Source organism: Pundamilia nyererei, unplaced genomic scaffold (genome assembly GCF_000239375.1).
Source record: "Pundamilia nyererei isolate P.nyererei 1_Seehausen unplaced genomic scaffold, PunNye1.0 scaffold00405, whole genome shotgun sequence".
In the NCBI taxonomy this organism is placed as follows: Eukaryota; Metazoa; Chordata; class Actinopteri; order Cichliformes; family Cichlidae; genus Pundamilia; species Pundamilia nyererei.
The window spans coordinates 56,953-70,452 of NW_005187806.1; the positions used below are offsets into that span (position 1 = coordinate 56,953).

General features: G+C 44.5%; 1 protein-coding gene across 1 annotated transcript in view; it reads right to left on the reverse strand.

The window, feature by feature from the left end:
* Positions 1–1,224: 1,224 nt before the first annotated feature.
* Positions 1,225–13,500, reverse strand: part of scn1ba (sodium channel, voltage-gated, type I, beta a) — a 20,800-nt gene continuing 8,524 nt past the window's right edge. Inside the window, exons 2-6 of the mRNA XM_005753123.1 lie at positions 8,101–8,267; positions 6,013–6,250; positions 4,845–4,986; positions 4,559–4,630; positions 1,225–3,469 (exon numbers count right to left, since the gene is read on the reverse strand). Coding sequence (XP_005753180.1) covers positions 4,564–4,630; positions 4,845–4,986; positions 6,013–6,250; positions 8,101–8,267 — 614 coding nt within the window. The 3' untranslated portion in view covers positions 1,225–3,469; positions 4,559–4,563. The remainder of the gene's footprint in view (positions 3,470–4,558; positions 4,631–4,844; positions 4,987–6,012; positions 6,251–8,100; positions 8,268–13,500) is intronic.

Sequence of the window (13,500 nt, forward strand, 5' to 3'; positions counted from 1 at the left end):
GAGCTCCCGTGCTGATGATCGTTGAAACAACAGTCGTGCAAACACAGTGAGGATAAACCAGGCTTTGCTCTGCTGTAATGCCTCTTTGCACCACTAGAAGCTGCAGTTAGTCTGTGTGACTTTTGCTTAACCGCTTTATTTACAGTGGTGGTGGGGGTGGGTGCTAAAATTAAAAGAACCACAGAAAACTTATTAAGACTAAAGCTGGGTGCCCTGATGCAGTTCCCTCTCTCAGATTGCTGACCATGCGCGTCCCTTTATGACCTCAGCGTGCCATCTTCTGATTGGCTTCTCCTGGCATGATAATGCTCACAAAGCTCAGATCATCTCAGCGCCTTTGGGAAAGTTGGAACAGGACTGAGTGCAGCAGCTGTGTGATGTTATCACATGAACATGGTCCAAAATCTCAGACGTTTCCTGCAACTTTCTGAATCTGCGATGTGAAGAATTGAAAGAGGCTCAGACCTGGAGCTAGCAAGGTGTAGCTAATAAAGTGGCCAGTGAGTGTGTCTCATACAGCTGCACCAGCCACAGACCAGCACTGAAAACTACAAAAAGTGCTTCATGTGTCTATGAAACAAAAGGTCTCAGCTGTGAACAGACAACATGAAGTCAAAGGAGCTCTCCATGCAGGTGAAACGAGCCACCTTTAACCTGCCAAAGCAGAAAAAACCCACTAGAGAAATTGCTCCAATATTAGGATGAGCAAAGTCTCAGTCTGGTACACCATGAGACCGAAAGACAGCACTGAACTCAGCAACGCAAAAAGTCCTGGATGTCCACAGAAGACCGCAGTGGTGGATGATCGCAGAATAATTTCCATGGTGAAGAGAAACGCCTTCACAACAGCCAACCAAGTGAACAACACTCGATATCCAAGTCTACCATAGAGAGAAGACTGCACGAAAGTAAATACAGAGGGTTCACTGCAGGGTGCAAGTCACTGAAACCAAGATCAAGAAAAAAGTCAAGAGAAGACGTGGAACCGCTCATGATCCAGAGCACATCATCTGTAAAACACGGCAGAGGCTGTGTGATGGTGTGGGCGTGCACGGCTGCCAGTGGCACTGAGACACTAGTGTTTTTTGATGATGTGACTCAGGACAGAAGCAGCTGAATGACCTCTGAGGTGTTCAGAGACAGACTGTCTGCTCACATGCAGCTAAATGCAGTCGAACTGGGCCTCATTTCATAATAAAGATGGAGAACGACCCAAACCAGCAAAGCAACTCAGTTTATTAAAGCAAGGACGTGGAATATTCTTGAATGGCCAAGTCCGTCACCTGATCTTAACCCAACAGAGCATAAAGTCACCGTTACGCTCTGCACGCTCTCCTCGCCGTAAACTCAACTTTGTTCTTAGAAAACCTTTCAGCTCTGTGAGGTGACATCATAGAGACCCCCAATTTGGCTCACAAACAAATAACATGAAGAACTAACATTCCTAACATGTGACCAGCCGGGAACAGAATCTATAACATGACACAGAATTCACTTTAAAAACTATTTGTGTTTGCAGCTCGTTTGACTTCATTCACAGACATCACTGCACATTAACCCGACACATGTAAAGGCCTCAAGCAGCTTATTGTGTCAGAAGTTTGATTTATTTCAGTTTGTTTCCAGTGAGCAACATTTCCACACCTAAAACTGCAGATTCTGATTTGCTGAAGCACGAGCAGTGCAGCGGGGAGGCTTCTTCTCGTTTCGCCGGTTCAAAGCACAAAGTACATCGCTTACAAAGGACGGCACGGTTTGTTCTTTTTCAGCATCTCAAACTTTTGGTGTTTGTTCTGAAAAGAAACCATCACGTTTCCGCCTTTGCGTTATTCCAACACGCAGCATGCAGGTACGTGTGTCTCATTCTTAAACTCTCAAAGTATGAAACTTGCTTTTGTACAATAGACGAGCAGTAAACATGCAGACTGGCAGTGTTGAGCTGCCATCTAGTGGCTTTCTGGAAACATGTTTTTCTTAAAAGCCAAAGCTTTTAAGAAAAACATGTTTCACATTTTTCCCTTTTGTGTTTCCACTGGCTTCTCTCCGGGAGGCACACTGGGCACGGCTTGTGCTGCATTTGCCCACGGCAGGTTTATAATAGTTTGAGCCCTTAAGTTTTCTACAAAGACACTAAGACATTGGTGTGAAGTTAAACATCAGTGGGAAACTTTCAGCTGCTGAGGGTTACACTTTCTCTGGGGCATCCGCTTCTGATCTGGGACAGGAAGTCACTGTTTTTGTTTTTTCAGCACTGAGGCTTGTAAACAGCTTTGAAGGGCAGGTTTAAATGAGCAGCGAGCCTCCTTGTGTCAAACAGCCAGTTTAAACAGGCGGTGATCTGCTGAAAAGGCCTGCCAGGCTTTTTTAACCTGGCCTGTGCCGTACATGAGATAAAACAGGATCTAATATTAAACCTTAAAAACTAGCTGCTGTAGACCTATTCTGCTCATTCCTGCTCCGTTTATATTGCTGGTCTGAAATGGAATAGCTTTGCATGCCTTTTGTTCACCAGTGCAGTGCTGGTGCTAGAACCCAATCCCAAAACCTTCCACCAAAACAGAAAGTCTGCAGCAGTAACTAGCACCACCACAGCACAGGGCAAACAGCTGCAGAAGCTGCAGTTCCAGCAGTGAGTCGGTCCCCGTAGACTCTACAGTAAACGTTACAGCCTGACACAAAAACAGGATTTGGCCTCTGAGGAGGAGGATGACAGCTTCATCTGGGGCTGAAAGTTCAGGGTTTGAACGCCATCGTAGGAAAGTATACATGACAGAGAAAAAGGAAAAGCAGAATATGTCCACTGTAACCTGTGAGTGCATCTTTGTCTGTAAGGTGAAGCTGTCGTGTTTCATGAGCTCGGAAACTTTCAGAACCGTCACAAAATCCTCTATTAACTCCACGTGCTGCAGGGTAAAAGGTGTTTGGACACTTTATCCGGCTGATGAACAGTGAGCTGCACGTAAGATAGACCAGCACTTATATTTGTATTTTACATTATTTTGTGGTATAAACTGATTATCATGGTTATATAAGGATGATAAACGGTTTTTATTTGGCTCCACAGTTTAGTGAACCTGCAGAGGAAACCAGTGATTGTAACGCTCACCGGCACCAACACATGGAGAGTGATGAAGTATTTCTTGATAAGCTTGTAATCATGCAGTTAGTGAATACATAGCATATAATAGACCCTACATGTGTTCTGTGCAGACGTATACACCTATATACAGCATGACTCCCTCCCTCTGTCCAGCTTAACAAAGAGCTGATGCATCCGTGCGTTCCCTCTGAAAGTCCGTCCTTCATCCTGCTGCAGAAAGTCACTTTAGAAAAAAAAACTTTCCATGAAGATCTTTCTCCTCGCTGTGGTTCCATGTTTCCAGCTTGTGGAGAGGATGGTGAGAGGAGGAGAGGACACACAAGAGGACGAGCAACTCCTCAAAGAAGCCGCCTTGAACGTTTCCCCGAACTGAAGATTTAAAAAAACAAAGAAAACTGTAAGTCACTGACAGCGAGCGATGTGAGGCAGCGAGCTCAGTTTACATCTGATAAACTACATTTAAAGCGCGGGTTTCAAACATGAGGTTCAGGGGCCATAAAAAGCCCACATCATTCATCAGTGTGATGTGGCTCAGAGGTGTGCAGCACTCCTGACTGCTCCTGATGAGGTCTGTGGGTCTGATATGTAAACTCCACAGCTCCTCTGCAGGATTCAGGTCTGGCAAATCTGAGGGTTGGCCGGTGACAACGCCAATCATCAATAATCTACAACTGCTTGCATGACCACATGAAGCTGGCCAGTGAAGACTGTCCCGCAGGAGTAACGCACCGCCCACTTCATGGTGGTACCTAACAGCATTCAGGGTGCTGTCGGCTAACAGGTGGAGGTCTGCGCGGTCCTCCCTGACCATCGCTGACCCACCCAGTCGTGACAGGTGTCGACAGCAGAAGAGTCACCGTGGCGTCTGCAGACTCTTTCGTGTCTGTTGCACGTGCTCAGTGTGAACCTGCTTCCATCTCTGAGCACACCGCAGGCCCACAGCAGTGGTGGACCTGCCAGTGCTGGTTTTCTGGACAGAGCTGTGCTGTGAGCACAGGATCAGGTGTTCTTACAGCATAAAATCTGAAGTATTAACGTCATGTAGTGCTCTCTAAATGTTCCTCGAGATGTTATTATGTTATTTTGAAAATCTCCCGCCTGAGTGCAGCCATCTAACGAGAGGCGCTTGTAAAGCCTGGGGTCACCCGACTGATTCAAAACACATAATTACTGGAATATTTCAGTTTCATTATTAATTTATGTAAAAGTAAAATCAGAATTCAGTAAAATGATGAGAAAAGTAAAGCAAGACCTGACCCACAGTGAGCTTTGCTGCAAATGCATGACTTATATGTTGACATGAAAACTACTTACACATGTGTTCTTATGTGTCTGCGTGATTCTTGGATGTAATCTGATTACTGCATGACCTCCTAACCCGCCCTTTTTGCATCTTCTTAAAATGAAAAAGCAAACAAAAGAAACTAAATATGGAATTTCGTGGTGATCGAGACCTACCCGTGCTATTCTGCCACTTGTGCACCTGCACAATTATCTTTACTTTCCGATGCTATAGCTAAATACTCCTCCCTGGAAGAAAGCGAGAAGGAAAAAGGAGAGAAACAAGAATCAGAAGATGTCAGCTCAGTGAGAGGAAAAGGAAGATGTCATGTTGAAAACAGCAGATTGAAACAGTAGGATGGAAAAACGAGGTCGGAAGGTGGGAAGTCGGGACATTTGGACGGCCCGGCGGGATCTGGAAACAAAGTCCTGCTACTGCTCGTGTGCTTTAGGCGGTACTCACGCGCTCTCTCTCAGAGCCTCCTCTCCTGCTGCCGAGATCTTCCTGTAGCAGTAAATCATCTCAACCAAGAGCCAGAACTGCAGCCCGATGATGGAGACGTACATCATCACCTCAGACAGGATGGACGCCATTCCCCGGGTAACTACAGACACGCGCAGGGTTAATTTGGATGTTTATGCAATGCGAGTTTTACAAAGATACGACTCCTGGATTTAAAATCATCATTTCCTGAACTTCACATAGTTCAAAAATCTTCAATTGTCTTGATTCGATCTTAGTTCATCCTCCCTCTGAAACAAGCTGTTTTACCTCCACCTGACCCTCTATGACATCATAAAGATCCAAGAGAAGAAAAAAAGTGTCTGAAAATGAGTGTTTAACTCATAATCTTTCTTTTACTTAAGCATAGACTGACCTCATTACTGAGAGGAGACCCCCAGGCCGAATCGGGACCCTGGAGAGCTCATGTCTCTCATCTTTGTTAGGAAGGGAATTTATAAAGGAAGCGCTCAACCTGTAAAGCCAAGTGCATCATCATCTTCTACATCATCAGTATCATTTTTTTAAAATTAGATTACATGATGCATTTTGAGTGATAAATAAATCGGTAAGAAACAGAATCTAATTGTTTGGCAGCACAAACAATAACCGTTTTCTCTGTATGGTTGCAGGTCTTTACCTACAATATGAATCACTTTGTGATGTGAAGCTGCAACGTATTTTAAACCAGCGTCACGTTCAAAGCCGCTGACGTGGCTCATTTACACACAAAGTGTCCTTTGGAGGTGAACTGAGTGGTGACATCACTGAGACGGGGTGTTGTTCGCCATTTTTCAACATCCAGGGCTGCTGTTTTGGAAGGGTGTGCTGCTCTCTCCCAGAGGAGGAAAGTGACGAATAATCTGTTAAATACTAGTTTGCTTAAAAAGATGCACCAACAGAGTGTTGTACTGACACCCGACACAGCACACACACAGATGTCTGTGTGCTGCGTCGGGTTTACTACACGCCAAGTGATCGTATCTGCCGGATAATGGCATTTAACACCGCCAGCATGTCCAGTTCAGTAACTCTGGTTAGTGTGAGAAATGAGGCCCATCTCAGAACTCAAGTAAAAATTAGTAAACCAGAACAGGAAGTATGAGTCAGTTTTGAGTTCAGTGCTTACGCCGTGCAACCACATTAATGGTGATGTTCTTCTCTTTGGTCTTTTCGTAGGCATAGTTGCTGTATTTGAGGGTCCGGCTAAATTTGCATTTGTAGGTTCCAGTGTCATTGTAGGTCACGTTGAGGATGTAGATGGAGCCATCCTGCAGGTCCCTGGTATGCTTGCTGCCGTTCCAGTGCAGACGCTCGTAGAAACGTGGGTCAATGATCTCGTCGCGTTCATCCTCATAAATGTACAGCTGGAAGAGGAGGCGGAGGAGGGAAAGACATCATTTTACACTTCTTGTGTGTTTCTCTACCTGTTCTTGGATTGATTGACGTTCTTTGTTGTGAAATCATATTTATTTACAGGCTTCACATGAAATCACTCTAATCATTTCATTACACAGAAGACTCTCTGCATTTTAAAGGTTTTGGTTTTCGGAGCTATATTTGAAAGGAGAGTGTAGAGTGCTGCTCTGGCCATCGCCCAACACAAGCCTGATTAGAAAACTGCATCCATAAACTACACAGGTGCAACCTGGGTGTCATCTGCATAGCAGTGTAAATGTATGCTATGTCTTCTAATGATGCTGCCTAAGAGAATCATGTATAATGTAAAGAATTGGTCCTAGCACTGAACCCTGTGGAACTCCATAACGCTCGACCGCTCACAGGACAACGCGCAGGACAAGCACAGAGATGAGTCCACTGTCAGAGGCCATAAGAAGATCATTTGTAACCTTCACTGAAGCTGTTTCTGTGCTGTGATGAGCTCTGAAACCTGACTGAAACTCTTCCAATAAGCCTCTGCAGATGATCTCAGTCCAATCTTTCATATGTCTTGATGCATGTTCAATCATCCAGGTAAGGAAGTCCCAGAAAGTGGATTCTGTTCATCTGGACGTCATAAGTGGGAGAAACGTTTCATCCAGGTGACTTCTTCAGTCTGACTGCAGGTTTCCAATCTTATAAACAGGACATTTGCACAATGACTGAAACCAGCACCACTGAATGAACAATGGGCTGGGAGGTCAGTTCCTTTAATATGCAAATTGTCATGACCACTGATCAATAACCATGAGTCCCATTCACAGAGTTGGGGAATGGCTGCAATCACAGCATTGCAAGATGGTGACAGATGGACCCTTAGGCCCCTCCTCGGTTCAGAGATGGTCTTTCCCTTTTCACGTAAATGGCCTCCTTGACTCCGCCCTCAAACCAGCGTTCCTCCCTGTCCAGGATGTTACATCCTCATCTTTGAAAGAGTGTCCACTGGCCTGTAGGTGTGAACAGACTGCAGAGTCCTGGCCTGACGAGGAGGCTCTTAGGCTGTTTGATGAATAAATCGTCCTCCTGCATTCACACCATCTTCCAATGCTGTGAGCGCAGCCATCCCCCAACTCTCTGTGAATGCTGCTCACAGCCATTGATCAGTGACTCATGCATGTTTAAAGAAACAGACATCTGGTCTCCACATCTCTTCCCGATATTGACTGAGCTGCAGCCTACATCTCATATCTGCACTTGCTGGTGAATTAATGGATGCTGAAACTAAAAGGCAGCTCAAGGCTAATGGGATCTTTCCTGCTGTATGCATGAGGCGTAATGGCCTTTTGCTGTGCCTGGTTGTGTCTCCTTAAGTAAGTAGAAGATATTTTTCAGTCGGTGCTGAAAAGCTGTCATGGAAAATGCATCTCTGCTCTGCCTCATGATAAATGCATTGGCATCCTTTTCCCAGAAGAGAAGAGGCTGCTGTGATGACATGTGTGTTGAGACATCCAACATCTAGCTTCAGAACATTTTACTATATTTCTGGCTAAATAAATTTCACCACTGCTATTTTAGGGATATGCAAGCATAACTGACAGGATTTGGTCCCTGCTTGAAAAGCATCTACAGCTCATCCAACCATCTGATAAATAATGACTGCTGTGGGCCTAAATGTGCTAACACACCATCCAAGAAGTGAAAGCACCGAATAGGCAGTATGTACATGCCGCACATTTCACCTCTGCAGTTTATGGATGCAGCTTGTTAACCAAACACTGAGGCTTCAGAAACCGTGAATGACGTCAGCTTCCTTGTATATTCTGTGGTAAAATCTTACGTCTGAGAAGTCGCTGTCGCCTGAGCCTTTGAAGGACCATTTGACGGTGGCCGTGGCATCCACCTCGCCTCTCATCTTACAGTAGATGCAGCCCAGCTTGAAGCCGTCGTTGATAACAGCCTCTGTGTCCGAGTCCACTTCCACGCAGGCCCCGTGGCACAGCGGAGCTGCAGGGTGAGGGAGACGCAGTTAGTTTCTGTCTCTCGGCCTGTTTGCGGGTCACGGGGTCAGAGGCAAGTGCGGTGAGTGGCCGTCTTCCTCTCTGTCATGTGCCCGTGACTCGAGGGAAAGGCTGAATTTGGTGTTTTCTCTCAGTACTTGCAGGCAAACTGTCTAAACTGTACTCGAGAAAACAATGCTAGCTACGTGACTTTTACGTGCTTGGTCCCAATGCTCATTACATGCAAGTTTTTTGTATCGGGCATATCTTTTTTCTTGCAATTTTTTATTTCCCCTCATTGTTTCAGCTCATAGATGGATTAGATTTGGTAAGTTTGGGTTCTCTGTTTGGAGTCATTTTCACTTCTGGTGTTTTTAACTGAACCTGGGGGGAAATAAAGAGGTTGCAGTGAGCGATACCATTGTCTTGCATTCTGGCCACTGCTAACTGAGCTAAATTCATATATAGAAGCGTGAGTCTATATATGCCATCATCATCAGGACACATACTTCTCATCGGTCAGGAGTTACACACCTGCAACTCCAAATGTTTCTGTCTCACACTGCACCTTGCAGTTTCCACTGCGGCCTCAGCATCGCTCTCAACCAATGATCTTGTGCTATTCTCAACTCTCACCTCTGGGAAGCGTTTGATTTGAATCGTAAGATGGTGGGGAGGGGAATGAGGGAGAGGACAGAAACACACAGCACACAACGCTGATCAGAAAAATCATTAAACAGCAGCCGCACGTCGTCCGTGAGCACGCAAAAACGCCGCTCTGTTCCTTTACTTCCTGGGACGTTTAAAAGAAACACGCAATCGAAAAGCCACCACACGGAGGGACGTGGAAGGGGAGACATGAAAGAGGGAAGAAAGAGAAGGTTAGCACAGGTATCAGTCGTTAACAGCCATTTCTACAGGAAAAGCACAGGAGACGGGGAAGCAGGAGAGGAGAGGGGTCGATGCTGTATGATGCACTGCAGAGAGGAAAAAAGGGGAGGAAGGAGGAGAAGAGAGAGTTAAAAACACCATTTAAGGCTTCACAAATATAAACCCAAACACTACTGAGCCGACAGCTGTCGCATTACAAGAAGAGACTGAAGCAGACCAAAAACCCCCCAGATGGACCCGAGAACACCCGAACCCGAGCCAGAGGGCAATGATTGCAGAGGACTTGGAGAGCAGGGATGAGTGATTACATGAGTGCCTGGGGGAAAGCCACATTCAAACAAGCTGTATTTCATTTTGGGCAGAAAGCGCGTCCTGATGAGCGAGCTCAGAGAGAGCGGCAGCTGTCAGTCCGGACGCCTGGTTCACTCGTCACCATGTCAGATTTGTTGAACTGGATTTTAGTTCAGCGCCTGGTAGCTGTGAGCCGATTTTATTAGAGTTTGTGTTGTAAACTCATAATTTATGAATGCTCATAATTCAGAGCTCCACCCTCTCATCCAAACAAGTATGCACGCTTTTGGCATCCCCCCCCAAAATTATAGTGTGGCAGACCACTAGGGGGCTCCACTCACACCCAGCGAGAAGGGAAGGGGTAATGTTTTTGGGTTGTAGGAGGTGTTTGCCGCCTTGTGAGTTCGGTTGGTTGAAGCCGAGATTAAAGTTGGAGTAAAACGTGGCGAGCTCTCGTGTCGTCCTTACGTATCTCCACAATGGTGCCTGTGTCTACTTTTAATAAACAGTTTATAACACTTTAAATATACAGTCTTTTGTGTTTGGGTGAACTCGTTTACCACCATTCGCTGTCACTTGCTCGAGTCTGGGCACCTTCTTCTCATATGTTATTATAAACATCTGAAACAGTTGAATCATGACTTTGCTCTAAAGCGCGGGAGCTCGGGTAAGCTCGGGGTTTGGGGGTTTTCTGGGAGGCGAGCCTGCTGAACACCAAACAGGCCTGAGGCAAACACCGTCTGCACACACCGCTCAGAGGACAGAAGAAAACACAAGGCTGTTGCTTTATTTGATTTTTTCCCCTTTCAGATTCATATCTGCTGTAATTGGCTCTCGTCTCTGTTACAAATGCGATCTGATTGTTTGCGTTAATTGCACGCTGCTGTAAGCTGCACCAGCTGTCAGCGCCGCGGCTAATCCTCGCCACCAATAGAGGTCGATGAGAGTCAGTCATCAGTTAATGCCCCTGTGAAATCCCACAGGGGGAGCATCTGCAAATCAAACGATAGCCATTTCTTTCTACAAAGAGGTTCCACCAAGTTTCCAGCTGAGCATTAATGTGCAACAACATTTTGACTCAGGTCTGTGTACTGCTGACTTTACCTGATACAGATTCTACCATGAAAAGCAAAGAAAGGAAACAGGAAGGCAGTAAAGGAAGAGGACGTGCAGAGACACACAGAAGGGTTTGACATGAGACTAAAGACATGAGACCTGGAAAACAGACAGTAGAGACACATTAAAACAGGAACTAACCACAGCAGAGATCAGAGGAGGATAGAAGAGAGCGCTCTGGCTGCAGAGCCACACTGTAAACCCGAGAAAGTTCAACTCAGAGTCAAGCTGACGAGGCTCAGTTCACATATAAATGAATTAAAACTGCTATAAAACTTTTGATGATTGAGTTTTATCTTTTTTGCAGTATTTGCAGGACCTTTGTTGCTTTTCTCTTGTTATGCTACAACAGGTGTAGGCTGCTGGGGGGTTCCCACTGGGTGTTTCTTCTTCCCTCACTATGTGTTTATACACCTTTCTGCACTGAATCATTACTCATTATTAATCTCTGTCTTCCTCCCTCACCCCAACCTGTCATGGCAGATGGCCCCGCCCCTCCCTGAGCCTGGTTCTGCTGGAGGTTTCTTCCTTTTAAAAGGGAGTTTTTCATTCCCACTGTTGCCAAAGTGCTGCTCATAGGGAGTCATATGATTGTTGGGCCCCTTGGGGCAACTGTTGTTGTGATTTGGTGCTATATAAATAAAACTGAATTGAACTGCAGAACTTGAAGGTAGTTTAATGTTTGCAGGTCAACCCACTGCACTCATGTTGTCACAGATTAGCACAATATGAGCAGCTTAACGTTCATAAATCTAATTAAACAAACATGTGATGCAGAATATTTTAACCAACGTTTGTAATCTTTGCTGCTGCAAACCTCACCACACCCACTGACCTGATGACATCAGACACACATGTTGAAACAGAAATGAGTGCCATGAAATTATTCCATCAATGCATGTTAATCAGAAACTCCTCACAACGGGAGAAAATGTCACAGGAACTCAAAATACTTTCCCCCCTTGTTTAATATTAAGTTTACACAACATATTCTGTGTAATTACTTTATGCATTCAGGTTTACAGTGCAGATGTAAATCCAGCTGCACACACACACAGACAGCATGAGGCTCTGATCCTGAGGGAGGGAGGCTGGTGACGCAGTCAGAGGCCACACTGTGCAAGGTGAGCAAGGATGTTGCTGACTGTCCAAAGCTGAGGCAGCGAAAAGGCAGCGAGACGAACATGCAAGCAGACACAAAGAGGAGCTCACATCCAAAGTGCAGACTAGACAGTCAGCAGAGTCCCTGAGCAACGATTCCTCAGAGCAGCAGCCGCAGCAGTGCACAAACACAGAGCATCAAAAGTGCAAATCCATTGCGTAATCTGCAGACGGAGGTTCAGGATTATGCAACGGATATTCCAGAAAATGCAGATTAGGAGATTTCTTTTCCCCCCAACAGGCTGGTTAATCTCTCATTTTAGTTGCCGTTTGCCTCCTGAGGACTACAAAGCAAAAACAACCTGACTTAACTGCAAAAAAGACCATCCACCCAGTGAGGTGAGCTAGCTTAGCATGTCACAGGAGGCTAAAGAAAATACAGAAAGGATCAAGATTATTTGCTGAACTGGGCACAAGAGGAAGAAAAGAGAATTGGAGAAAGCGACAGGAAAAGAGATGAGTGAGAACGACATGTGTTTCCATGGCCGGGTTACCAACACCCACAGACACCGTGGGCATGTATGACCCGGGTTTAATGCCAAGTATCCGTGACATTTCCCCCGACACAGAGCCGGTGAGGGACTTCCTACTGGAACAAGGGAAACAAAAAGACACACAGCTCCGAGAGCATCGCTTTCGTTTTACTCCACAAAGACGCCACTTGATGGCACAGACGCAGGGCTTTACTTCGTGTTTTTTCCTCTGCAAGAGTAGAGTCTGTCCTGGGCTTAGGGTGACCCGGAGGTCTCAGAGTTTGGCATCACTTTTCCCCCGTTTCCAAAATCTAAATGAAACCGCTCAAAAACCAAAACAAGACCCCAAAACTACCAATACCAGTGCAGAATGTTTATCACAGCTAACTGAGCTAGAAACTAAAACTACATATGAAACTTGTTTTACTTGGCTGGGGTGTCTTAGGTCTTAAATTTACTCCTGTAATATATCACTTTAAATAAAACCTCAGAAAAAAACTGAACCATTTTAAACAATAAAAACGAAACAGAAACAATCAAGATCACCATGGAAACCAGCTGAAACTAAACTGAAAAAAGACAAATTAAAAAAATTACAAAACTGTAAAAAGCATTTACATTTTTCTTTCATAAATGACATTTCCAATGTCTTTCATGGGTTTCCAGTTTGGATATTTGACAAATAAACAATTTTAATATAAGATTTATTTAAGTTTATTTTTAAAAAGATTATTTTTTATGTTCACTAGAGGCTGCCTCCTAACGGCGAGTCACTCACAGACTCCCATGTTAAAATGTTAATGTTGACATGTTTATAGCCACGGGTCTTTACTGGGAATATTACAGATAATTTCCCTTTCATAACAACTGTACTGCAGTTCATTCATTCAACTCGACCAACTGCATTTTGTTAATGTGAAAATAAGAGGTCAGGGTTAAAAAGGAACAAATAAATAAACACTGAAAAGAACACAGTGGAAAACGTTAAACTAAAAATAATGCAAAAATAAAATAATACAAAAAATAGACACAAAATAAATATAAATGTTGTATTTATTGATGTTCAGCTGTAGCACTGTTAGTAATATGAATTATATTATTGGCACATTTGACAATATTTCATTTATTTATTGGCAGTATTGGGCCTCCGTACATATGTAAAACGTACAGCTTATTGCACCAGCAGCATCTGCTCTTATATAACTATCATTAGCTTACAGCTTTAAGTGTGTAAGGTCTGTGCTAACTAAAAATAAAGACAAGATGATAGTTTATTAAATTTTAATGACATTTTCAGATTGTTTCGGT